This window comes from Tachyglossus aculeatus, chromosome 26 (genome assembly GCF_015852505.1).
Source record: "Tachyglossus aculeatus isolate mTacAcu1 chromosome 26, mTacAcu1.pri, whole genome shotgun sequence".
NCBI lineage: Eukaryota > Metazoa > Chordata > Mammalia > Monotremata > Tachyglossidae > Tachyglossus > Tachyglossus aculeatus.
In genome coordinates this window covers 9,905,659-9,932,743 of record NC_052091.1, presented here as the reverse complement: position 1 = coordinate 9,932,743, position 27,085 = coordinate 9,905,659, and the positions used below count along the sequence as shown (strand labels likewise).

The window sequence follows — 27,085 nt, the reverse complement described above, 5'->3', positions numbered from 1 at the left end:
TTCATGGCCAAATGATAATAATAATAACTGTGGTATTTGTTAAGCACTTACTACGTGCCAGACACTGTACAAAGCTCTGCGGTGGATCTGAGCAAATCAGGTTGAACACAGTCCCTGTCCCACATCGGGTTCACAGTCTTAATCTCCATTTTACAGATGAGGGAACTGAGGCCCAGAGAAAAGAAGCGACTTGCACAGGGTCACCCAGAAGGCAAGTGGCAAAGCCCGAATTAGAACTCATGGCCTTCTGACTCCCAGGCCTGTATTCTATCCCCTGGGCCAAGCAACTCTGTTGGGATGGGGGAGCCCCATCCCCAAAGTGTTTACACACTCGTTATGAGCCCCATAAATCTCCTCATTTGGAAAAATGCAAAGTCAAGATCAAGGGAAGGAAGATCTTGGATCCAACTTGGACAGGGTCCCATTGAGATGTGAGGGATTAGCTCGAGCAGGGAAGGAAAGGGGAAGCATGCCTCCCTCCAGCTTCGCTTGGCTCTCCATCTGACAATAGCTGGGATTCAGACTACCCTCCTCCCCACCCAACCCTCCAAAACCCTCCTGCAGGTAAGATCCCACCCAGATTCTGGGACCGGGTTGGGGGAGGGGGAAGAACCTGGAAGAAGTTGGCCCTGAGGTTTGGGGAAGTGAAAGGAGTCCCAATCACTGCATCTAAACCCTGAACTGCCTCCTACTCTGGGAGACCAGCAGCCTCGACGGTTATGGAGGAGCTGGATGCCCCACATGGGGAACACAGAAGACCATCCCCCCATCACCTGGACACCCCCTGGGTGAAGGTTTATGGGGCCCCTAAGGCATCTCTGATTCTAGGCAGGCAAGGCTGCTTATAAGCTCCTGAGGTCAGGGATTGTGTCAACTTCAGTGAACTCAACTCTCCTAAGTGCTTAGTAAAAGTAAACACTCAATAAATACTATTGACCAATCCCCACTAGATTGTAGACTCCTTACAGGAAAGGATAATGTGTACTAATCTAATTGTACTCTTCCAAACAGTACAAGTGTTCTGCCCTAAGTACTCAGTAAATGTTATTATTATGGTATTTGTTAAGTGCTGACTGTGTATTGAACATTGTTCTGAGTTCTGGGTTAAATACAAATGAATAAGGTTGGACACAGTACCTGTCCTCCATGGGGCTCACAGTCTGAGCAGGAGGGGGAACAGGCATGGAATCCCCATTTTACAGCTGGGAAAACTGAAGCACAGAGAAGTTAAATGACTTATCTAAAGTCCCACAGCAAGCATTTGGCAGAGTCAAGATTAGAACCCAGATTCTCTGACTCTTATGTCCGTTCTCTTTCCACTAGGCCAGACTGCTTCTTTAAATGTGATTGATTCAGTGATTGTTCAGTTGAGAAGCAGCGTGGCCTGCTGGAAAGAGCACAGGCCTGGGAGTCATTCATTCAGTCGTATTTATTGAGTGCTTACTGTGTACAGAGCACTGTACTAAGCGCTTGGGAAGTACAAGTTGGCAACATATAGAGACGGTCCCTACCCAACAGTGGGCTCACAGTCTAGAAGAGTCAGAGTCAGGCTATGACTCTTCTAGTCTAGAGTCAGAGAACCTGGGTTCTAATACCGGCTCTGCCGATATCTTGCTGCGTGACTTTGGGCTTGTCACTTCATTTCTCTGTACCTCAGTTTCCTTAGCTGTGAAGTGGGGATTCAGTACCTGTTCTCCCTCCTACTTAAACTGCAAGCCTCATGTGGGACAGGGACTGTGTCTGACCTAATTCATTCATATCTATTCCAGCGCTTAGAACAGTGTTTGACACATAGCGCTTAACAAATACCATTAAAAAAAATTGAGAGCTCAGTGCAGAATGAGGGAAACCAAGGCTCCAGACCCTTGACCTGCAGAAGCTGTCTTTGGGAGGCCTGCCAAGATGAGATTTATGCAGCCCTATCTGCTCTAAACCAAATGGTTAACTGGTCCTCAGGTGGACACTGCTGGCCCCTGGAGGAATCTTCCACCTCGCTTGGGAGTTCCTGTCTTTTCAATAGTAATAATAATTGTGGTATTTGTTAAGTGCACATTATGTGCCAGGCACTGTTCTAAAACTCTGGAATAGTAATAAGCTAATCAGGTTGGACATAGTCTCTGTCCCACGAGGGGCTCACAGCCTTAATCCTCATTTTACAGATGAGGTACCCGAGGAACAGTGAAGTGACTAACCCAAGATCACACAGCAGACAAGTGGCGGAGTCTGGATTAGAACCCAGATCCTTTCCTCTCCCAGGCCTGGACTCTATCCACTAGACCATACTGCTTCCCAGTTCATGTAGCCTCTTGGTCCCCATCTACGGCATTCACCTTCTCTTCCAAACTCAGCCCAAGGAGAGTCCAATGGCCATTTTTTATGGTATTTGTTAAGGGCTTACTATGTACCAGGCTCTGTACCAAGAGCTGGAGTAGATACAAAGTAATCAGGTTGGACACAGTCCCGGATGGGGTTCACAGTCTGAATTCCCATTTTACAGTTGAGGTAATTGAGGCACAGAAAAGTGAAGTGACTTACCCAAGTGGTGGATCTGGGATTAGAACCCAGATCCTTCTGACTCATAGGCCCAGGCTCTATCCACTAGACCACACTGCTGACTAATGGAAATCTGTTTGTTAGAGGGTTCTCCCTTGCGGGAGGGGGTTACCGGGGATCAGGAAGGCATCAGGAAACTTGTTGGGTTTAAACACACTAATCCATCAATCAATAAAATTTGTTGAGCTCTTACTCTGTGCATAGCACTATTCTAAACTCTTGGGAGATATGTTGCCGACTTGTACTTCCCAAGCACTTAGTACAGTGCTGTGCACACAGTAAGCATGCAATAAATATGATTGAATGAATTAAAATAGAGTTGTTAAACACCATCCCTGCCCTCAAGTAACTTCACTGTGGTATGTGTTGGGCACTTACTATGTGCCAAGCACTGTTCTAAGTGCTGGGATAGATACAAGGTAGTCAGGAAGGACATAATCCCTGTCCCACATGGGGCTCCCACTCAATCCCCATTTTACAGAGGAGGTAACTGAGGCTCAGAAAAGTGAAGTAATAATAATAATGGCATTTGTTAAGCACTTACTAAGTGGCAAGCACTGTTTTAAGCACTGGAGTAGATCAAGGTAATCAGCTTGTCCCATGTGGGGCTCACAGTCTTAATCCCCATTTTAGAGATGAGGTAACTGTGGCATAGAGAAGTTAAGTGACTTTTCCAAGGTCACACAGCAGATGAAGTCAGGAATAGAACCCACTTCCTCTGACTCCCAGGGCAGTGTTCTTTGACTAGGTCACACAGAGACAGTCACTAAAATAAATTACAGATACCTCTAGATTACAGGCTTGTTATGGGCTTGTTATGCTAATTCTGTTTTATTGTACTCTCCCAACCACTTAGTTCAGTGCTCTGCACATAGCAAGCGCTCAATAAATACTATTGCTTGATTGATAGGGGAGGCAACAGAGTACTTTGGGAAAAGGGGAGGGAGTGCATGGGGGAAGTGGTAGGGGAGAAGTATGGCCTATGAGAAAGTAATAAGCAGTTAACACGTCATTAAACAAAGTGGTAGAAGGGGAAATAGGGTGGGGATGGGAGAGGTTTAGTCAGGGAAGGCTTCCTAGAGGAGATGTGATTTTCGTAGGCCTTTGAAGACAGGGAGAGAAGTGATCCAAATGCCAAGAAGTGTTTTGGGTTGTTTTTTGGTTTGGGGTTTTTTATTTTCCAGAACTTGATGGTTCCCTGACTTCCTCTGGTCTACTGCCTGTCCCTCTGAGTTTGCCCAAATGCAAGGCTTAGGGCCTTCCTCCCCTGCCCCTCAGGACCTCGTGGACCCCTACCCCTGGAGTCTGACAGGGAGGAAAATTTCCCAAAACCAAAGATGCAAAATGAGTTCCCAACCTCGAGGAAGGGAGAGAAGCATTGCCTTCTCTCCTTTGATTTCAAGCTTCTGGTTTCAATCAGTCTTTCTGCTCTGTGCTGTAAATGTGAAGCAAATGATAGCATCTGTGGGGCAAGAATGTGTTTTCAAAAACCTCTCTCTGGAAAGCTGATTTATTCATTATGGCTTCACCTGGGAGCCAGAGGATCTGGGTTCTAATTTTGGCTCTTTTATTTGTGCTGTGTGACTTTGGGCAAGTCACTTAACTGTTCTTGCACCTCAGTTTCCCCATTTGTAAAATGGGGATTAAATACCTGCTATCCCTCCCCCTTAGACTGTGAACCCTATCAGGGACAGGGACTGTGTCCAAACTGCTTAGTTTATGTCTACCCCAGTGCTTAGTAGAGCTTTGGCATGTAGTAAGTGCTTCACAAGTGCTGCAGTTACTAACCGGAGCCCATCTTACCTCAGCAGCCACGAGAGATAAGATGGGAATGGCAGAACTAACCCCAGGGAAGAATTGGAGGTAGACGCTGGAGGTCCCGGCCAAACTAATCAGGGCTTGTACTCCTGGGTCCTTTCAGATTTTTCCTGGATTAAGGTTCCACGGTACTAATGGGTTTGAGTGACATCAGGACAGGTCTCTCAGACGTTGGATCCAGGAGCTGGTTTTGGTATAACAGGAGGAGAGAGGAAGGGCTGTCATTAGTCTGGTTTATTTTTAATTATTATTATTGTTATTAACAACAATAATAATAATTAAGATATTTGTAAAGTGCATTCTGTGTAACAAGCACCATTCTAAGAGCTGGGGAAGATATAAGATAATCGAGTCTGACAAAATCCCTGTCCCATACAGGGCTCACAATTTATGTAGAAAGGGGAAACAGGTACTGAATCCCCATTTTACAGATGATTTAACTGAGAAACAGAGAAGTTAAGTGACTTACCCAAGGTCACAATGCAGATGGGTAGCAGAGCTAGGATTAGAACCCAGGTCCTCTGACTCCCAGGCCTGTGCTCTTGCCACTAGGCCACATTGCTGCTGAATTGTTTGATTTTATTATTTAAAATTTATTATTATGAACATTCTTATTAATAGTAATTTATTTTAAACAAAGTGGCTTACCAATAAAACTCTTAGCAAACCTTTCTACCAATTGTTATATTGTACTCTCCTGAGCACTTAATACAGTGCTGTGCACACTCTAAGTAATCAATAAATATGACTGAGTGATTGATTGGTACTTCCACAGCTTTAAATTTTTCTGGGGGTGGAGAGAGAGAATGAGAGACAAAGAGCAGGGAACTTGCCACTTCTTTTTTTTTTGTCCCTTCAAGTGCCTAGTACAGTGTACTGTACCAGGTGGGTGCTCAGTAAATAGAAAAGACAAACAGAGTGAGTGCAGGCCTCCAGATATCATCTCCACAATCCAGTGGCATGCCGGCCCCCCAAATTGGTTTTTAATTGGTGGGGAAGCTGCAGGCCACTGCAGAGGTACTGCTCTGCTCTGCTCTGTGGTCTGCCCTGCAACAAAAAACCATTTGATGAGAAGGAGCTGCTGGGCTGGCTGGGCTTTGATTGTGTGCTCAGCACTAGCAGCTGTTTGTAATAAATTTCCCCCGGGGTCCTTCGTGACTGAGCAGCAGCTGGGGCTCCCCCTCCCACCCCCTTCAGAGCTGGTTGATAAGCCGGGGCTTGTTAATAAAAAGCCCGCATTGGATTAGACTCCAGGCCATCTCCCGCCTATGGAGGGGTTGGGTCAGGCACAACCATCTGGGACCCTTCACTGGATTTTCTGTCACCCCAGCATCGTTGACCGTTGGCTTCCTTTGGGGTCCTTGATCCTTAGAGCTCACTAAAGTTACTTCACTCCTGGCAGTGGGGCAGGATATGGGGATGGGAAGTATAATAATAATAATGGTATTTGTTAAGTGCTTACTATGTGCAAAGCACTGTTCTAAGAACTGGGGGGATACAAGGTGGTCAGGTTGTCACATGGGGGGCTCACAGTCTTAATCTCCATTTTACAGATGAGGGAACTGAGGCCCAGAGAAGTTAAGTGACTTGCCCAAAGTCATACAGCTGACAATTGGCAGAGCCGGTATTTGAACCCATGACCTCTGACTCCAAAGCCCGTGCTCTTTCCACTGAGCCACACTACTTCTCATAGGATGGAGTTGAGTGGTGGCTGATGGTAGTCCATCGTGAGCTCTGTGAACCTAATCCACACGGTTCCTACAAGAGGCTGCTTGTCTATAAACTAGGAACTCAGTTCATCCTCCTACTTAGACTGTGGGTCCCTTGTGGAACAGGAACTGTGTACACCCTAATTCACTTGTATCTACCCCAGTATTTAAAACAGTGTTTGACACATAGTAAATGCATAACAAGTACCATAAAAAAACCACCTCAGACTCCCTTTAGTCGTCAGCCCTATGGAGTCATGAAATCAGTCAGTGGTATGTACTGAGTGCTTTCCGAGTGCAGAGCACTGCACTAAGTGCTTAAGAGGAAGCAAACTGCCCTCCCGGGGTGTGAATTGTGGGAGAGGGCCTATCCAGCAGCAGGCAGGGAAGCAATGTGGCTCAGGGGAAAGAGCATGAGACTTTAATCCCATCTCTGTCACTCACTACCCTGATGTGTGACCTTGATGTGCCACTTAATGTCTCTGGGCCTTGGTTTCCTCATCTGTAAAGTGGAGTCCCATGTTGGGCAGGGACTGTGTTGGAGGTGATGATGAAAATGATGTTTGTGATATTTGTTAGGCACAAATTATGTGCTAAGCTCTGATCTGTGTCAGATCCGACACAGTCCCTCTTCCCTAGAGGGCTCACAGTCTCTGTGGGAGAGAGCATAGGTATTGAATCCCCATTTTACAGCTGAGGGAACTGAGGCATAGAGAAGCAAAGTGACTTTCCCAATACCACACAGCAGGCAAGTAATGGAGCCAGGCTTAGAACCCAGATCTCCTGATTCCAAGTACAATGCTCTTTTCTGGACCATGATACTTCTCACCTTGTACCTATGTTGTATAGCCTTGTAGTTACTGTAGCACTTAAGAAGTGCCATCATTACCATGAGCATCTGGATAGGGGGCTGCTGCCATGGGGGCCGCCCAAGAAGCTCTCCCATTGGATGTGGTGAGAAGGCAATTGATGTCTCAGAGTGTGGTCCCGCGGTCCAGGATGGCCTTTCCCATGCCTAAGGAGAACTCTAACCCACTGGAGCTTCTGCGCTCCAGCTTGGCTGTGTGACCACAGCCAGAGTTGGGGGTCTTTACTGGTGTATGAGTGGAGCAAGAGTGGAGAGACTTTACTGGTGTGGGCCCAGAGCTAGAGTGGGAAGTCTTTACTGGTATAGGGGAATGGAATCAGAGTCAGGAGTCTTTGATGATGTGGAGGACCGGAGTCACTGGAGAGAGCACAAGCCTGGGAGTCAAAAGGACCTGGGTTCTAATCCCTGCTTCACCACTTGTCTACTGTGTGACCTCGGACAAGTCACTTAACTTCCTCGGGCCTCAGTTAGTTACCTCATCTATAAAGTGTGGATTAAGACTGTGAGCCCCACTTGGGACATGGACTATGTCCAACCTGATTAACTTGTATCTACCCCAGTGCTTAGTACAGTGCCTGGTGTAAATTTGTTGTAGTGTACTCTCCCAAGCACTTAGTACAGTTCTCTGTCCACAATAAGTGCTCAATAAATATGAATTGAATGATTGAATGGGGAGGCTTTACGTGTGAGGGACCAGAGCTAGAGTGGGTAGTCTTTACCACTGTGGGACCTGAGCCATAGTTGGGGGTCTTTAATGGACTGCGAACAAAGCCAGAGTGGAGGTTCTCTAACTGATGTGGGTGACCAAAGCCAGAGTGGAGGGTCTTTATTAGTGTGGGACTGGAGTCAGAGTGGGAGATCTTTACCAGTTGATTTCTCCTCTCCCCCTGCCCAGGATGGGATTCTGCTGGGAGCAGTCGGTGCCTATGACTGGAACGGAGCAGTCCTGAAGGAGACCAGCGGTGGGAAGGTGATCCCTCACCGGGAATCTTACCTGCAGGAGTTTCCAGAAGAGCTGAAGAACCACGGGGCCTACCTGGGTAAGACCTCTCAGCTCCCTACCCAGGGGGAGCAGGTGTTGGGATAGAGGTCAGTCACAAACTCTGCTCACCCACTTCCCCAACTACATGGGACCCCCTCACGTCCTTCTCTCCCCACTATGGTTGGGAGACATTCATGTGCAGATTGTCCCAGGAATGTCCACACATGTGCTGCCTGCCCTCCAGAAAGTATGGAGCATCTGTAAGGGGCAGATTCCGGAATTGGGAGCTTGCCAGTCATGTGAAAAAGCAGACACATCCCAGCTCTCAAAAGGGTTTGAGATCTACTGAAAGGCAAAATGGCCAAGTGGAACAAGCACAGGTCTGGGAGTCGGAGGACCCAGGCTTTAATCCTTGCTCCACCACTTGCCTGCTATATTATCTTCAGACAGGACACAACTTCTCTGGGCCTCAGTTTCTGCATCTGTAAAACAAGGATTCAGTACCTGTTCTCCTGTCCCCTTAAACTGTGAGGCTTAAGTGGGACAGATACTGTGTCCAGCCTGTTTATATTGTGTCTACCTCAGTGCTTAGTCCCCTGCTTGACACATCGAAAGTGCTAAACAAATACCATTGATGATGATAATGATGATGGTATTTGTTAAATGCTTACTATGTGTCACGTACTGTTCTAAGTGCTGGAGTAGATACAAGCTAATCAAGTTGGACACAGTCTCTGCCCAACATGGAGCTCACAGTCTTAATCCCCACGTTAGTGATGAGGTAACTGAGGCTCAGAGATGTGAAATAATTTGCCCAAGGTCACACAGCAGACAAATATTATTATTATTATGGATCAGACAAAAAAATATCTGCATCAATATGTTTGCCCAGCAGAGCTCTTACAGATCTGGACCAATCAGAAATAAAAAAAATGTAGCAGAAACACTGTATAATAAGGTCTCTATTGTACTCTCCCTAGCGTTTAGTACAGTGCTCTGCACATAGTAAGTGTTGAGTAAATGCAATTGATTGATTGACTGATTGACTTTCATCATGCTTACTTTCTGATCTCTTGCTATTCTGGGCAAAAGCAGCATGCATTTCTAGTGCTCTCAACATTCACTTGGTGCTGAAATCAGTGTGGGGGCCTAAATTGTGTCAGCAGACTGGAAAACAGGATAGAGTTGAGGCTGAAGCCCAGTAAAGGCAGGAGGGATTAAAAAGTTGCAAAGAAGATTAGTCAGGTACCGAAATGATGAGCGAGGGCTGCACCTTCTAGAGTTCTATCTTTGTTCCCAACTAATGAGTTCTATCAGGGAAGCCAAAAAAAATCCCCCTTGGAGGCTATATTTGGGTTCTTTTGAGATATGTGATATGACGTGACACTGTTCGTACTTCAAAATCCACCGCCTGCCACTTTCCCTTTCTATACAGTAATTACAAGGAGTCGTGAGGAAAGAGTGGATCTGGTTGAGCTGACTGGTTGGTGTTTGGGCGGGGTTACTCAGGAAAAATATCCTGGAGGAGGAAGTCGATGAGCTTTAATCTGAAAGAAGGAAGGGGATGAGGAATGGAGGGCTTGGACTGGGAGACCATTCAATGCCCAGTTGTCCCTTCTTTTAGATTATAAGCTTCTTGAGGGAAGCGGCCAATCCCCAGAGGCTTCAACACTGTGCCATGTGGTAGCTGCTCAACCAGTGATTTTGTTGATGCTAGTGATAAAAGAGGAGACTTGGTAATAATAATAATTCTGACTAACTAAGCATTTACATGTGCCAATTTTTATCAGATCAGACATAGTTCCTAGCTACAAGGTACTTGCAGTCTAAGGAGGAAGGAAACAGCTATTTAATTCCCATTTTACAGATGAGGAAACTGAGGTTCAGAAAACCCAAGTGATTTGCCCAAGATCACACAATAGGCAAATGGCAGAGCTGGGATTAGAAGCCATATCCTGTCTCCCAGTACTGACTATTTTTAACTAAGCAATGCTGCTTCTCTTGCTGGCTGGACTAAGACTAAGAGGTTATATAGAGTCTTAGTCAAAAGTGATTTTTTTATGGTATTTGTTAAGTGTTATCTAGGTGTCCAACACTGTTCTAAGCACTCGGGAAGTTACAATTAGGTCAGACACACTTCCTGTCCTGTATGGGGTTAACAGTCTAAGTGGGAGGGGGAACTGGTATCTCTGTGTTACAGTTGAGGAAACTGAGGCACAGAGAATTTAAGCAATTTTCCTAATGGCACACAGCAAGCAATTAAATTAGAACCCAGGACCTTCTGACTCCCAAGCCCAGGCCACACAACCTTACACATGGAATGTCCGGATAATTGTGGAAAAGTGTAGTTTGGGGACTAGAGCTCCTAGAACCTTTTGTCAGGTTGGTTCTGAGACTGGAAATCTGGAGGGATTCATGGAGGAGGGATGTGACCCTCTTAAATTGGGATATGCCAGATCTGCTTTTGAGCCATAAAAAAATAATCCTCTCTTCAACAAGCCTGAGGAACTAGAATCCATTCTCAAGGTTGCTACAGAGTCATGCTGTCCACATTTTTTTGTGTGTGGTTTATTTTTTCATCCTAGATTTTTCTCTAAAGCCCCTTGTCAATCTCGGTGCAGGGCTCGGGAGGGGAACTTGAAAAAAATGGTAAGAAAAAGCCAGGCCCAAGCTAGGCTGGGGAGGGAAGATGAGGAGAGGCTGGGGCAGGAGTCTGCAGCCAAGAAGTCACTGAGGATTAGGAGAAACAACATGATCTAATAGAGCCCAAGCCTGGGATTCATAAGGACTTGGATTCTAATCCCAGCTCTGCCACTTGTCTCCTGTGTGTCCTTGGGCCAATCACTTTACTACCTCATTCCTCAGTTCTCTTATCTGCAAAATGGGGGTTAGGATGGTGATCCCTAAGTATCACTTGGACTGCATTCAACCTGATTATCTTGTATCTACCCCAGATCTTAGTACAGTGCTCGCACATAGTAAGTGCTTAACAAATGCCCATAACCAAAGAAAAAAGGAAGCCTAGCTGTCTACCAATCAGCTTTGCTGAGCACTGTACTAAATGCTTGGGTGAGCACAATGCAGTTAGCAGACAGAATTTCTGTCCTCAAGAAACCTACAATCTTAGCAGAGAGAGACTGACATTAAAATATCTCTAGGATGCCTTCTCTGATTAATTTCACTTTTCCTCACCTGTATTTTCTTCCTTACTGCCACTTCAACACTCACCAACACGCACACTCTATCTCTTCAACACGCACCACTCAGTGGAAAGACCACAGGCCTGGGAGTCAGAAGGACCTGGGTTCTAATCCCAGCTCCGCCATATACCTGCTGCATTACCTTGGGCAAGTCACTTTGCTTCTCTGTGTCTCAGTTCCTTCATCTGCAAAATGGGGATTCAATATCTGTTCTTCCTCCTACTTAGACTCTGAGCCCGATGTGGGACCCGATGATCTTGCGCCTCCCTCAGTGCTTAGTGCAATGTGTGGTGTATATGTTGCAAGCTTGTACTTCCCAAGCGCTTAGTGCAGTGCTCTGCACACAGTAAGCGCTCAATAAATACGATTGACTACAGTAAGCGTTTAAAAAAGGCCACAGTTATTACTGGTGCCTATTATGTTTTCTCCTTCCACAGGCTACACCGTCACCTCCGTCATGTCTCCAAAGCATTGCAGGATTTATGTGGCCGGGGCACCCCGTTTTAACCACACCGGCAAAGTCATCATTTTCACTATGCACAACAATAGAAACCTGACTATTCACCAGTCCCTGAAAGGAGAGCAGGTAAGGGCAGGGAAACTGCTAGGGGTGGGTGCTCGCATGCGTGTGTTTTTGCCCCTGTGTGCTGGTGGGGAAAGGATCCTGGCTCGTGGAAGTTGGACTCAGATTTGTTTCATGAATTTTTGGCATTTTCCCCCTGGAGTCCACCTCCAACATCTGAATGATAAACCACAACTCCAAAAGTAAGGAGATTCCAGATTGACATGATCCACATGGCTGAGAGTTTTCTGGTCCAGATGTTTAGGAAGGACATCTCCTCCTCCTCCTCCTTCTCTCTCTCTCTCTCCCTCTCCCCATTCTCTCTTTCTCCCACTGCCCTTCCATCTTTTTCTCTCTCCCTCTTTCTATCTCCCTTTCTCTCTCTTTTTCTCTCCCTTTCTCTCTCCCTTTCTCTCTCCCTCCCCCGCCACCGGCTCTTTTGCTCATTCACACTCTCTCTTTGTCACTCTATCTCTCCGCCACCGCCCCCCCCATGTCTGTCTGTTTGCCTGTCTGTCTTTTTCTCCCTCCCTCTCTCTCCTGAACAGTTGTCACCTCCTTGAAGGCAGGGATCACATCTAGTAACCCCTCAAGGAATCCTTCCCTGACTCATCTCTCATTTTCCCACCCTATTCTCCTCCCTTCTAAACCGCCTTTGGGTCTGTAATAATAATAATAATAATGGTATTTGATAAACGCTTACTATGCGCCAAGCACTGTTCTATGCACTGGACCCAATAAGCACTTTGATACTGCCCCCTCCCTGTCCCAGTTATGTCCATACCCTTATACCCTATTGCTTCTTCTATCTGTAGTCTATCTCCCCCACTATACTGTATTAGCTTCTTTTGGTCAGGGACCCTGTATACCTACTCTGTTGTACTGTACTCTCCCAAGGACTTAGTACAGTAGTCTGCACACAGTAAGCACTCAAAATATACCACTGATGGTACTCTCCCAAGTGACAGTACTTTATCCAGAGGAAATGCTCCATAAATACTATTGAGTGATTTTTTTTATTCTTTCTCCATTTCTCTGCCTCTTTTTCTTTGTTTCTCTCTGCATCTGTTGCTCTTTATTTCTCTTTCCTCCTCTTTCCTTTTCGTTTTGCTTTCTCCCCACTAGAAAAGCCTTTAATCTCCTTAGAGAAGGTTGTGGAAATTGAATCTTGACATATACATACTGTCTTCAGAAAAATAAATTGAGCCCAGCCCTGATTTTTTTTTTTTGGTATTACTGAGTCCAGAATGGGAGTGTTTTCTGTTTCCCATACAACTGCTGGCTTCACCCACCCTTAAAAGGAGACTTATGAAGATTTTTAAATTAAACCAAAGCCATCGACCAGCTTCTCCTCCCTCAGGGAGGAGATTCTGCAAGTAAAATCATTGATCCTGATATCGTTCCTGCTCGTCTGGCTTTATACCAATATGAGTATAAGCAGCAGCATGATGTAGTGGATAACAGCACTGGCCTGGGAGTCATGGGTTCCAATCCCGGCTCTACCACTTGTCTGCTTTGTAATCTTGGGCAAGTCACTTCACTTCTCTCTGCCTCAGTTACCTCATCTGTAAAGTGGGGATTGAAAGTGTGAGTCTCACACTAGACAGGGACTTTGTCCAGCCTGATTTGCTAGTATCCACCCCAACCCTTAGTACAGCGCCTGGCATGTAGTAAGCGCTTAATAAATTCCATAGTTATTATTATTATTTATTATTATACCAGAGAGTGTCTGCTTTTCAGCTTGTCTGTCCCCTGAACAGTATGAATATAGCCCCAGATGCCTCTGTGTCTATTTTATTGTCAGGGTCTAGCCTCCCTCCACCATGGCTCCTACTGCTGAGTGCTGAGGCTCAGAAGCAGTGCCTAAGTAATAATAGTTATAATAATAATTGTGGTATTTGTAAAGAACTTACAAGGTGCCAGGCACTGTACTAAGTGCTGCGGTGGATACAAGCAAATCAGGTTGGACACAGTCCCTGTCCCACATGGGGCTCACAATCTCAATCCCCATTTTACAGATGAGGTAACAGAGGCACGGAGAAGTGAAGTCACTTGCCCAAAGTCATGCAGCAGTTAAGTGGTGGAGTTGGGATTAGAGCCCATACCTTCTGACTCTCAGGCCTGTGCTCTGTCAACTACACCATGCTGCTTCTCATGTCCACGGGGACCCGGGAAGGGGTACACCCCAGATCTGGAGCAAGAGGCGGGGATCAGGGATTCCCCCACCCAGAGGCAAACTCTAAGTTTGAAGGCCTCAGGCGGACTTCCACAAAATGGAACACTGATGTCATCATGTTCATCTGGTGTTCAGCCATGTGATGTCAAGGGATCAATCAATCAGTCATATTTATTGAGTGCTTTCTATGTGTGGAGCACTGTACTAAGCACTTGGGAGAATACAATACAAGCAGCGTGGCCTAGTGGATGGACATGGGCCTGGGAATCAGAAGGACCTGGGTTTGAGAAGCAGCATGGCTCAGTGGAAAGGGTACGGGCTTTGAAGTCAGAGGTCATGGGTTCAAATCCCAGCTCTGCCAACTGTCAGCTGTGTGACTTTGGGCAAGTCACTTCACTTCTCTGGGCCTCAGTTACCTCATCTGTAAAATGGGGATTAAGACTGTGAGCCCCACGTGGGACAATCTGATCACCTTGTATCCCCTCAATGCTTAGAACAGTGCTTTGCACATAGTAAGTGTTTAATAAATGCCATCATTATTATTATTACTCTCTGAGCCTCAGTTACCTCATCTGTAAAATGGGGATTTAGACTGTGAGCCCCATGTGGGACAACCTGATCACTTCATATCCCCCCAGCGCTTAGAACAGTGCTTTGCACATAGTGAGTGGTTAACAAATGCCATTGTTATTATTATTTATTCTAATCCTGACTCTGCCACTTCTCTGCTGTGTGACCTTGGGCAAATCGGTTAATTTATCTGTGCTTCAGTTACCTCATCTGTAAAATGAGGATTGAGACCCATGCAGGACAGGGACTGTGTACAACCTGACAAACTTGTATCTATCCCAGTGCTTATTACAGTGCCTGGCACATAGTAAGTGCTTAATAAATACCATAAAAAAACACTCAAAATTAGCATACACATTCCCTGTCCTTAATGAACTTACTTTCCAGTGTCCATGAAGTCCATCAGAGACTGCCCTAATTGCTACCCATCAGGCCAAAACTTTTACCAGCCCTCGGCAAAGAGAGGGTTTCAACTCCCCTCCCTACCATCCTTACCCCACACCTTGTATGTTTCAGATTGGCTCATACTACGGGAGTGAGATCAACTCCGTAGACGTGAACGGCGATGGAGTGACAGACATTCTGCTTGTTGGGGCACCGATGTTCTTCAGCGAAGGCCGAGAAAGAGGGAAAGTGTATGTCTATGTTTTAAGACAGGTAATATATATGCTTACAGTGTGGATCAGGGCAAGCGAAGCAGAGCTCCTGTTCAGGCCGGAATAGCCATCTAGACAGGTGGGGGTCCAGGACTTGGAATCAGGAAGTAAATTTACTTACATCCCTTTGCTCCTGATTTGCCAACACCCCTTTAATCAATCAATCATTTACTGAGCACTTACTGTGTGCAGAGCACAGTACTAAGCGCTTGGGAGAGTACAATATAACAGAGCTGGTAGACATGTTACCTGCCCTCAACAGGCTTACAGTCTAGAGGTATCTTCTCCATATCCCATCTTATCCATGAGAGAAGTGGCATAATAGCAGCTTTTCTAGTTAGTTATGGAATTTATTGAGAACTTACTAAGAGCCAAGCACTGCACTTAGCCTTGGGGTAGATACAAGATCATCAATTTGGACACATCCCTTGTCCCACATGGGGCTCCTGGTCAAAGAGGGAGGGAGAGCAGGTACCTTAACATCACTCTGCAGATGAGGAAATGGAGGCTGAGAGAGGTCAATTGACTTGCTCAAGGTCACCCTGGAACCTGGGACTATATTCCAGGGTCCCCTGGCTCCCAACCCCATGTCAAGTCATGTCCCAGTGTGGCTCAGTGGAAAGAGCATGGACTTGAGTCAGAGGTCATGGGTTCAAATTCCGGCTCCACCAATTGTCAGCTGTGTGACTTTGGGCAAGTCACAACTTCTCTGGGCCTCAGTTACCTCAAAATGGGGACCTGATCACCTTGTAACCTCCCCTGAGAACAGTGCTTTGCACATAGTAAACGCTTAATAAATGCCATTATTATTATTATTTTTATATCCCCACTAATTTAGAGATGGCTGAATACAAGTGGGCCTCAGGTGGCACCCTCGTTATCTCTGATTCTGACTGGCCTCTCTTGACGGTGCTACAAAGAGCAGCTGCATTGGGAGAATGCACACCTCCTCCTGGCTCTCTAGCCCAAGAGCAGTAAAAACAATCGCATTTATTAAGCAACTACTCTGTGCAAAGCATTCTACTGGGTGCTAAAGGACTTTTTTATGGTATTTGTTAAGTGCTTATTATGTGCCAGGCACTGTACTAAGCTCTGGAATAGATATAAGATCATCAGGTTGGACACAGTCCCTTTCCTACATGGAGCTCATGATCTAAGTAGGAAGGAGAGCAAGTACTGAATCCCCATTTAACAATTGATGAAACTGATGCACAGAGAAGTTTAGTGACTTACCCAAAGTCATACAGCAGGCAAATGGCATAGCTAGGATTAGAACCCAGGCTGAGCAACAAGATAGCACCTAAGGAAGCAACTCCCCCACATCACTTTTGTCTTCATTATCACGTTCTTTTCCTAATTATGTCTCTCAAGAAAAAGCAACTGGAAAACAAAATTTCAGAGTCCAAAACGGTAGCTCTGAGTTACTCTAATGCTCCAACTGTCTTCTAGAAATGTATTTTCTTCTGATTGGCAATGGAGGACCTTTAAAGAGAGGAATGAGGGATTTTGTCGTACTGTCCCAAGCGCTTAGTACAGTGCCCTGAACACAGTAAGCTCTCAATAAATACTAATGATTGATTGATGTAGCAAAAGAACCATGGTGGTAGGAGTGGCTCATAGGAACTCGGTTCTGGGGCCCGCAGAACTTTACTGATGGTATTTATCCAGCATTTACTACATGCCAAGCACTGTAATAACAGTGGGATATAGACACAGTCCCCATCCCACCAGGGAGACCTGGTATTTTATCCTCATTTTACAGGAGAGGAAACTGAGGCCCAGAAAGGCAAAGTGACTTACCCAAGGTCACTCAACCCCCAAAGTGCCTGGCACGTAGTAAGGGCTAACAGATACCATCATTATTAAATGGCAGATCCGGGATTTGTCCTACCTGCCAGGGTAGCAAAATAAAGCCTTCCCAGAGAACATAATCCATGGCCACCACTGTATCCATCATCGTGGCCCATGTCTCTCTGGTCTCCATAGTCAGAGCCTGGCAACCTGCTGCAGCCGGTCTTGTTAGGACCTAAGGCCTGGCTGGCCGTCACAAGCCCTTTCCTCAAGGCCTCCGATGGGCGCTTACTGATGATTTCTCCTTGTTTCTTCCCAAAGAGCCAGTTTGTTTTCGATGGGGCGCTCCAGGATGGGAACAATTACCAGAATGCTCGCTTTGGCTCTTCCATCTCATCTGTCCGGGACCTAAATCAGGACTCCTACAATGACGTGGTGGTGGGCTCACCCCTGGAAGACGACCATCAGGGAGTCATCTACATCTTCCACGGCTTGAGAGGGAACCTCCTGAAGAACCCCAAACAGGTATTCATTCATTCATTCAGTCAGTTGTATTTATTGAACACTCTGCCCACAGGTGCAGAGCACTGGACAAAATGCTTGGAGGAGTACAATATAACAGTGAAAAGACACATTCCCTGCCCACAGTGAGCTTACAATCTAGATGGGGAGAGAGACATTGATATAAATAAATTACAGATATGGACATAAATGCTGTGGGGCTGGGAGGATGAATATTCATTCATTCATTCATTCATTCAATCAATCGTATTATTGAGCGCTTACTGAGTGAAAAGCACACAGGCCAACACTCTCTTAGTCTCCCCAGCAAAAATTGTAGCTTTACCTGGACTAGTGTCTATTTGCATGAGTCTTTTTCTTCCCTCTTGAAGGAATAAACATTACTGAGCATTAAAAATGGAGTACCACTTCTTAATAAGAGCCTGGGCACCAACTGAGAAGCAGCTTGACCTGAGGGATAGAGCACGGGCCCGGGAGTCAGAAGGACCTAGGTTCTAATTCTGGCTCTGCCACTTGTCTGTTGTGTGACCTTAGGCAAGTCACTCCACTTCTCTAGGCCTCAGTTACCTCATCTGTAAAATGGGGATTAAGATCAGGAGCCACACATGGGACAAATACTATTATTATTACAAATACTATTTAAAAAAAGATGCTGACACCAGGCTGGGGGATATCTTCAAATCATGTGGTGGAGGCCATATCTAGGAGGGTTCGTTTGTACTTTAATTTTGAAGGATAAAAATAATAATAATAATACTTGTTAAGCCCTTACTATGTGCCAGGCACTGTACTAAGTGCTGAGGTAGATACAAGTTAACCAAGTAGGACATAGCCCCTATCTCATATGGGGCTCAGACTCTAAGGGAGGAAGTAGGATTCAATCCCCATTTTACAGATGAGGAAACTGAGGATGAGGGAAATGAAGTGGCTTGCCACACAGCAGAAAACTGGAGGCGCTGGGATTAGAACCCAGGTCCTCTGACTCTCAGGCCCGGGCTCTTTCCACGAGACCACATTCCTTCCCAAAGATGCAGAGAAGTAATGATGGGCAATGTACACGCAGGTTGGGGAGGAGCCGGAGAACCAGGAATCTCTGGGAACGAGCTTGTTCCAGCTTGTCTCAGACCTCCGATGGTCCTTGCAGGTCTGGGATAAATAATAAATAAATAAATAAATAAATAAATAATGATGGCATTTGTTAAGCGCTTACGACATGCAAAGCACTGTTCCATGTGCTGGGGAGGATACAAGGTGATCTGGTTGTCCCACGTGGGGCTCACAGTCTTAATCCCCATTTTACAGATGAGGGAACTGAGGCCCAGAGAAGAGAAATGACTTGCCCAAGGTTACACAGCAGACAAGTGGTGGAACAGGGATTAGAACCCGGGTCCTTCTGACTCCAGGCCCGGGCTCTATCCACTAGGCCGTGCTGCTTCTCTGTTCCCCACTGAGATAGAAAACCCAGATCTTTTCTTGTGGGGGAAAAAAGCATCAGGGATAAGCGAGGACAAGGAAAAGCCAAGGGGCAGCAGGTGAAAGGCAAATTCCATCCCTGCTTGGCCCATCTCTGCCTCTCCCCTGAAAAGAGAGTGATGGAGTCGTCGGCCAAAAGTCGGGACAAGAAAGGGTGGGCCTCCCGGAGAAGTTCACCCAAGCCATCCCAGGATGCGGTGGAAAATTCAGACCCTTGATGAATCGCTTGACGGAGAAAGCATCCAACACCCCCCAAACCCAAAGCTGAATCGCCAGCTTGGGGACCCCTCAAAAAGTGCTCAGCCACTTCCATCCACCCAGTCCTCCCTCTGCCATTTGCTTTTTTTTTATGGTATTTGTTAAGCACTTAATATGTGCTAGGCCCTGTACTAAGCACAGATACAAATGAATCAGATTGGACACAGTCTGTGTCCCACATGGGGCTCACAGTCTTAATCCCCATTTTCCAGATGTGGGAACCGAGGCACAGATATGTGAAATGACTTCCCAAGGTCACGCAGCAGAAAGGTGGAGGAGTCGGGGAGAGAACCCAGGTCCTCCTTACTCCCAGGCCCGAGCTCTAACCACTAGACAATGCTGCTTCCTGCTCCCCAAGGACCAGGAGGAAAGCTGTTGGCTCCCAAGCGACAGACGCTTGTGAGCTCTGGGCTGTGCCTGCTGCCCAGACGGAAGGAAAGGACCTCTTGAATTTTCCAGGTCCTGGAGTTGAAGGAGAGGAACTGTGAACATTTTGGGGGCAGGGGAACAGAGTTGGGTGGGCAGACTGAGCCCCAATCTGCTTGTGGAGCAGATGGTTGTGGGGGAGAGCCTCAAAACTGTGGAATGAGCAGCTCAGATCCACCCTCCACAGTGTGCCCGGGTCTGAGCCAGCATCCCACCAGCCAGAAATGAGCCCCGCTTTCTCTCTGCCCCTTCTAGAGAATCGCGGCTTCGTCCCTGGCCCTGGGGCTCCGTTATTTTGGCTGCAGCATCCACGGGCAGCTGGACCTGAATGAAGATGGCTTGGTCGACCTGGCAGTCGGATCGCTCGGTAGTGCTGTGTTATTATGGTCTGTTCCACTTTTCTTGGCTCCTGAACCCCTTGTCTTCCCACCCTCCTCCCCTTCTCTTCCTCCTGACTTCCCCATCATGGGTAACGCCCCTGCCCTGGAAGATCACAACCTCACTGTCCTTCTTTCACTCCTCTCTCTCAACTCCCACACCAGATCTGTCCCTCCATCCTCCACGATATTTCCCAGATGCCCATTACCCGGATTCAAATTCTTTTGGCTGGACTAGTCAATCAGTGGTATTTATTGAGCGCTTACCATGTGCAAAGCACTGTACTAAGCACTTGGGAGAATTGGTAGACACTGTGTCAGACAGAGTTTGCCACATAGTAAGCGCTTAACAAATACTATATAAAAAAAACCCAAACACATTCCCTATCCAGCAGTCTAGAGGATCACTGCACAGCCTCTCTCTCTGCCTCCAAACTCTTCCCTCTTCCATGAGTCCTGCTCCTCCACTGCCTTTGTTCCTTCCACATTCTTTCCTTCCTCGGTCAATCAATAGTATTTATGTGCTAGCACAGCTGTTCCTTGCTCTCAATGCCCCCATCTCTGACTCCTTACATGCTTCCCGCTGCCTTCCTCCCTCTTCCAAATCATTAAACCTTAACAGTAATAATTAATAATTACGGTGTTTGTTAAGCGCTTACTATGTGCCAGGCACTGTATCCACTGGGGTTGGACACGGTCCCTGTCCCATGTAGGGCTCACTGTCTCAATCCCCATTTTACCAATAGGGTAACTAAGGCCCAGAGAAGTGAAGTGATTTGCCCAAAGTCACACAGCAGACAAGTGGCGGACCCAGGATTAAAACCCATGACCTTCTGACTCCCAGACCCTTGCTCTATCCACTATGCCACACTGCTTCTCAAACCTTGTCCCTACAATCTTCCACGCCCTCCTGAAATCACCCCTCCTTCTCCAGGAGCATTCTCCAAGCCCTCCCCAGGTCCAATAATCTCACCAGGACCCCCTTTGCATTTCCAGAGATATTTATTTGTTTGTAATAATAATTCTGGCATTTGTTAAGCACTTACTGTATGTCAGGCATTGTACTAAGTGCTGGGGTGGATACAAGCAAATAGGATTGGACATAGTCCCTGTCCCAAGTGGGGCTCACAGTCGCAATACCCATTTTACAGGTGAGGTAAATGAGGCACAGAGAAGTGAAGTCACTCTCCCAAGGATATACAGCAGACAAGTGTGCAAAGCACTGGGGAAAGCTTGGGGAAGCTTGGGGAAGCAGCATGGCTCAGTGGAAAAAGCACGGGCTTTGGAGTCAGAAGTCATGGGTTCGAATCCCGACTCTGCCACATGTCTGCTGGGTGACCTTGGGCAAGTCACTTAACTTCTCCGAGCCTCAGTTACCTCATCTGTAAAATGGGGATTAAGACTGTGAGCCCCACGTGGGACAATTTGATAACCATGTATCCCCCCCAGCGCTTAGAACAGTGCTCTGCACATAGTAAGCACTTAACAAATGCCATCAAAAAAAAAAAAAGTGGTGGAGCTGGGATTAGGACCCATGACCTTCTGACTCCCAGGCCCATGCTCTATCCACTATGCCACGTTGCTTCTCCAAGTGCTTAACAAATACCACACCCAAAAAAAAAAAAGAGGTGGGAGGAAGGGCAGAGGCCACAGGGCTGGGGGCCTTCGGGAAGTTTGGAGACCAGTGCCAAAAATGAAAGTGTTTTTGAAGCATTACACCCGCAAGCCCCAGGCTGGTCCCCCCATTACCCTGATCCACGCCAGTGGAGAAGTCCCGGGGGTCTGGGCTCGGGGCCTGAATGCGGATGGCCCTCTCTCCTCAGGACCCGCAGCGTGGTGAGAATCAATGCCAGCATCCGCTTCGAACCCTCCAAGATCAACATCTTCAACAAGGATTGCAAGCGCAATGGGAAAGATGCGGCCTGCCTGTCAGCCTTCCTCTGCTTCACCCCGCTCTTTCTGGCACCCTCTTTCCAGGCCGCCACTGTAGGTGAGTTTGGGGGCTGTCCTCCCGGGGCCTCATGCTCCAAGGGGCTGGGGAGTTGGGGACATGTGCCACCCAGAGAATGAATGATGGATGATGAGGAGCAAAAATGGCCCCTCCTCATCGATCTACCGATGGTATTCATTTATTTACTTATATTAATGCCTGTCTCCCCCTCTAGCCTGAAAGCTCACTGTGTGTGGGGAATGTGTGTTTATTGTTATATTATACTCTGCACACACTAAGGGCCCAATGAATACAACTGACTGACTATTGATTGAGTGTTTGAGTGCAGAGCCCTTACTAAGCATTCATTCCCATGCTCCCTCTCTGTCTCCCGCCTGGGACAGCTCTCTGTCTCATGGTTCTGGTAAAAGGAAGCCTGAGTTCCACTTCAGCCTCACCCTGAAGAACAGAGCAGAAAGGGGAAGGCCAAAGTAGGGGGGCAGAAACTGGGTTTAGTTCTCAGTAACTTGCAGAGGGTTTGCTGCCTCTCTCAAGTAACAATAATAGTAATATTAATAATCAATTGATCATGCTTATTGAGTGCTTACTGTGTGCAGAGCACTGTACTAAGCACTTGGGAGAGTCCAATATAACAGACTTGGTACACATGTCCCCCGCTCACAGTGAGCTCACAGTCTAGAGTGGGAGACAGGCATTAATAAAAAATAAATAAATTATGGATATGTTCATGAGTGCTGTGGGGCTGAGGGAGAGGTGAATAAAGGGAGCAAAGCATGGTGACAGAAAGTAGGGGGAGAAGAGGAAAGGTGGGCTTAATCATGGAAGGCCTCTTGGAGGAGATGTGCCTTCAGTATGGCTTTGAAGGTGGAGAGTAATATATGTCAAGTATGAAGAGGGAGAGCGTTCCAGGCCTGAGGCAGAACGTGGGAGAGAGGTCGGCGGTGAGATAGATGAGATCGAGGCACAGCGGCATTAGGGGAGTGAAGAGTGTGAGCTTGGTTATAATAGGAGAACAGAAATAATAACAATAATAATAATAGTATTTGTTAAGAACTTAGTATAGCACACCTGCGATAGATACAAGAAAATCACACTCATTCAATCGTATTTATTGAGTGCTTACTGTGTGTAGAGCACTGTACTAAGCACTTGGGAGAGTAAAATATAATAATAAGCAGACACATTTAGATCCGACAAAATCCCTGTCCCCCATCGGGCTCATGGTCCAAGTAGGAGGGAGAACAGGTTTTGAACCCCCATATGACAGAAGAAGAAACTGAGGTCCTGAGAAGTTAAAAGACTTGCACACGGTCACACGGCAGGAGGAGTAAGGATTAGAACTCAGGTCCTCTGATTCCCAGGCCCATGCTCTTTCCCCTAGGCCACACTGCTTCTCCAAGGGTGGCAGTGGCCTTAGGGAGCAACCCCTGGGTTTTTCCCTGCCCACTGAGATCTTACGCTTTTTAGCAGAGATGTCAGGGAATCCTGGCTGGTGGAGAAACCTTGGATAGAAACCTCTGTGAGAATGGGGGAAGGGGAGGGCAGTCCCCAAGCCAGCCAGAGGTGGGGACTGCGGGTTTCTGGGAGAGGGTACTGCAGACAAGCCTCAGTTTCCCTCAGCTGAACTCCCAGTAGGCACCCCCTCCCCCCAGCCACAGGTCCTGACTTGTTTTTCAAAGGGTCTCCCTTCTCCCCAGATAGGACACTGAGGTTAGTTTGGCCTGCCCTCTCTTACAGTCACCCACCCCATGGGGTTGGATGGTATCGGGCTCTGGCCTTGCTGAGAAAGCCTCCCCGGCCCCTCGTCCCCCTGTTCTTCCTGCAGGCCTGAGGTACAATGCCACCATTGATGAGCGGCGGTACACCCCGCGGGCCCACCTGGACGGGAGTGCAGACAAGTTCATGCAGAGGGCCGTGCTGCTGACCGCCAGCCAGGAGCACTGCGACCAGATGGACTTCCATGTCCTGGTAAGCAGGGCTGGGAGTGTCCACTGGCTGCCAGACACCGATTGGTCTGTTGATTCCCATCCACCCATTGGCCTGCAGGGATACATGACCAAACCCAATCCAGTCCTGAGGAATGGCATCCCCAGGAGGAAGCTGTTTTGTTTCATTTTGTTTTTTTAAGCACTTACTATGTGCCAGGCACTGTACTAAGCTCTGGGGTAGATACAAGATTATCAGGTTGGACAAGGGGCTCACAGTCTTGTAATGGGAAGAACAGGTATTAATTCCTCATTTGACAGATGAGGTAATTGAGGTCCAGAGAAATGAAGTGACGTGCCCAAGGCCACAGAGCAGATAAGTGTAACAGCCAGCATTAGAACCCAGGTTCTTCCTACTCCCAGGATGTTAACGGCTCTGGTCAGAGCTGGACTGGGCAGAAGCCTAGGGGTCTCCTTATGTGCAGACCTCCTTTGGCAGTCTACAATGCCCTCTCCCCTCAAATCTGCCAGACTACAGCTCCTCCCATCCTCTGGGCCCTCCTGAAATCCCACCTCCTCCAGGAGGCCTTCCCTAGTTAAGCTCTTTCCCCAATCTACTTCCTCAATTTTCCTCTCCCAAGCATTTAGTACAGTGCTCTGTGCACAGTTAGTGCTCAGTGCATACCTCCAACAGCCCCCCTCAGCACTTCTGTTTCTCCCTCTTACCACTTAATAATGACTTTCGTGGTATTCAAGCGCTTACTGTGCACTTTATCCTCAACTTAGTTTTTGTTGTTTTTTTGTGATGTTTGTTAACTGCATACTATGTGCCAGGCACTGTATTAAGCACTGGAGTAGATAAAAGCTAATCGGGTTGGACACAGACCATGTTCTACATGGGGCTCAGAGTGAATAGGGGGCGGTGGTCAGCTGGCTCGGCAGTTGTCGCTGTGGAGGAGACACTGTTCTTCATTCCTCGCTGTTGTTCTTCATTCCTCTCCCCTCAGGACACGGCCGACTACGTGAAGCCGGTGGCATTTTCGGTTGAGTACGGCCTGGATGGACAGGACCATGGGCCCATGCTTGAAGATGGCTGGCCAACCTCCCTCAGGGTTTCCGTACGTCATATCCCAGTATTCCCTCCAAACTCCACCCAGCCCCTGTTCTGGGAATGTCCCGGGACAGAGCATTAGTAACAGTCAGTCATTCAGTCAGTTTTATCGATTGAGTGGGAGAGGACAATAGAACAATATATTAGACACATTCCACGCTCACAATGAGCTTACAGTCTAGAGGGGGAGACAGGCACCAGTAAGAATAAATAAATGACACATACGTACAAGTGTGGTGAGGCTGGAAGGGGGTTGAACAGAGGGAGCAAGTTAGGGTAACGCAGAAGGTGGTTGACAAAAAGGAAAAGAGGGCTTAGTCAGGGAAGGCCTCTTGGAGGAGATGGGCCTTCAATAAGGCTTTGAAGATGGGGAGAATATTTGTCAGATATGAGAAGGGAAGGGGTTCCAGGCCAGAGGCAGAACAAAGGTAAGAGGTCAGAGGTGAGAGAGACGAGATCGAGGTACCGTGAGAAAATTGGCATTAGAGGAATGAATTTTGCTGGCTGGATTGTAGTAGGAGAGTAGTGTGGTGAGGTAGGTAGGAGAGGTAGGAGGAGAAGGTGACTGAGCCTTTAAAGCCAATGATGAGGAGACACAGATGATCCATATGTCGGTGCCAGCCTAGCAGTGATGGCCTGGTCTCCCCTCTGACTCACTTCGAACCAGGAGCTGCCTTTATCGGGCGCTGGCACCCAGGTTAGCAGGAAGTTCCAAAGCCTTTCCGTCTCCAAGCTCGTTCCCCAACTCACGACATCTGCTTTGGCTCCTCCTGTATTTCCCAGTGACAATAAAGATAATAATAATTGTGGCATTTGTTAAGCACTTACTATGTGCCAGATATTATGCTAAGCACTGGGATAGATACGATTTAATCAGATCACACAGTAGCCCCTGTCCTACATGGGACTCACAGTCTAAGTGGGAGAGAGAGAGCTATTTTACAGATGAGGAAACTGAGACACAGAGTAGTTGAGTGACTTGCCCCAAGTTGCCCAGCAGGTTAGTGGCAGAGAAAGAATTAGAACCTTATTTTTGTGTGCGGTATTTGTTAAGCGCTTTCTGTGTGACAGGCACTGATCTATGCACTGGGGTTGATACAAGCTAATCAGGTTGGACATAGTCCATGTCCCATATGGGGCTCACAGTCTTCCCCATTTGTACAGGGGGAACTGAGGCACTGAGAAGTTAAGTGATTTGCCCAAGGTTACACAGCAGACAAGTGGTGGAGCCAGGACTAGAATCCAGGTCCTTCTGACTCCCAAGCTGGTACTTTATCCATTAGGCCATAGTTCATTGTGGGAAGGGAATGTGTCTGTTAAATTGTTATATTGTGCTCTCCCAAGTGCTTAGTGCAGTGCTCTAAGTGCACAGTAAATACTATTGATTGATTCTCACTGCCGTTCCTCTACTGTTTCTACTAGGCTAGGCAGTGCCTCACTAATCCCCTCTAAAGGGGTCGTTTACCCAGTCTTATTCTGTGCTGTCTGATTTTCAACTGGTCCACCCCCTAGCCAGTGCAGACAGGTTACTGGAGGTCTTTGTCAGGAGTGTTTATCTTAAACACCCACCCTCCCCTTTCCTTGATCCTGCCACCAAGTTCCACTGCTCAAAAATGGTGCCTGTGTTCACAAGTTTCTGGGAGGGGAACGTGGAAGCCCTGAGCAAGGGGTGGGTGGGAGAAGGTCAGGGATCAACGACAACCCGTTCGAGGTTCTGGGGACTTTCTGATAGAACCTTTCTGTGAGCCCTTATGATGCCGTTGGGTTATTGGTGTTATGTAGATGATGAAAAGTTATGCCTGTTACTTCTGAGTCAGTAAAGGGGTGTTGGGGATTTTAAGAGAACAGTGGGTAACCCCTCCCCCACCCAACTTTCCAACTCCCTGCTCAGAGCAACCCAGTAGCCCCTGCAGAAGACCCCATTAGGCTCTACTCACCCTCTTCTCTCTCTGCCTATCTTACACTCACAAGCACACATTCACATCCATCCATCCCAAGGAAACTAGATTTTTAAAAAAGAGATCAAATCCATTAGAGTTTTTAGGGCCTACTGCCCAATTGCTTTTTGACCCTGGTCCTGGGCCTCTGCCAGCCCATGAAGCCTGTCTGAGCAGGGTTCAGAAGTGGGCGGGTGGAGGAGCCCACTCTCTCCTGAAG

At 47.2% G+C, this 27,085-nt stretch overlaps 1 protein-coding gene across 1 annotated transcript in view; it reads left to right on the top strand.

Moving 5' to 3' along the window:
• The window catches only part of ITGA11 (integrin subunit alpha 11), a 139,680-nt gene that overhangs the window by 91,116 nt on the left and 21,479 nt on the right, over positions 1-27,085 (top strand). Inside the window, exons 11-18 of the mRNA XM_038767246.1 lie at positions 7,844-7,988; positions 11,568-11,716; positions 14,955-15,095; positions 17,207-17,410; positions 19,820-19,950; positions 21,765-21,931; positions 23,718-23,860; positions 24,825-24,935. Coding sequence (XP_038623174.1) covers positions 7,844-7,988; positions 11,568-11,716; positions 14,955-15,095; positions 17,207-17,410; positions 19,820-19,950; positions 21,765-21,931; positions 23,718-23,860; positions 24,825-24,935 — 1,191 coding nt within the window. The remainder of the gene's footprint in view (positions 1-7,843; positions 7,989-11,567; positions 11,717-14,954; positions 15,096-17,206; positions 17,411-19,819; positions 19,951-21,764; positions 21,932-23,717; positions 23,861-24,824; positions 24,936-27,085) is intronic.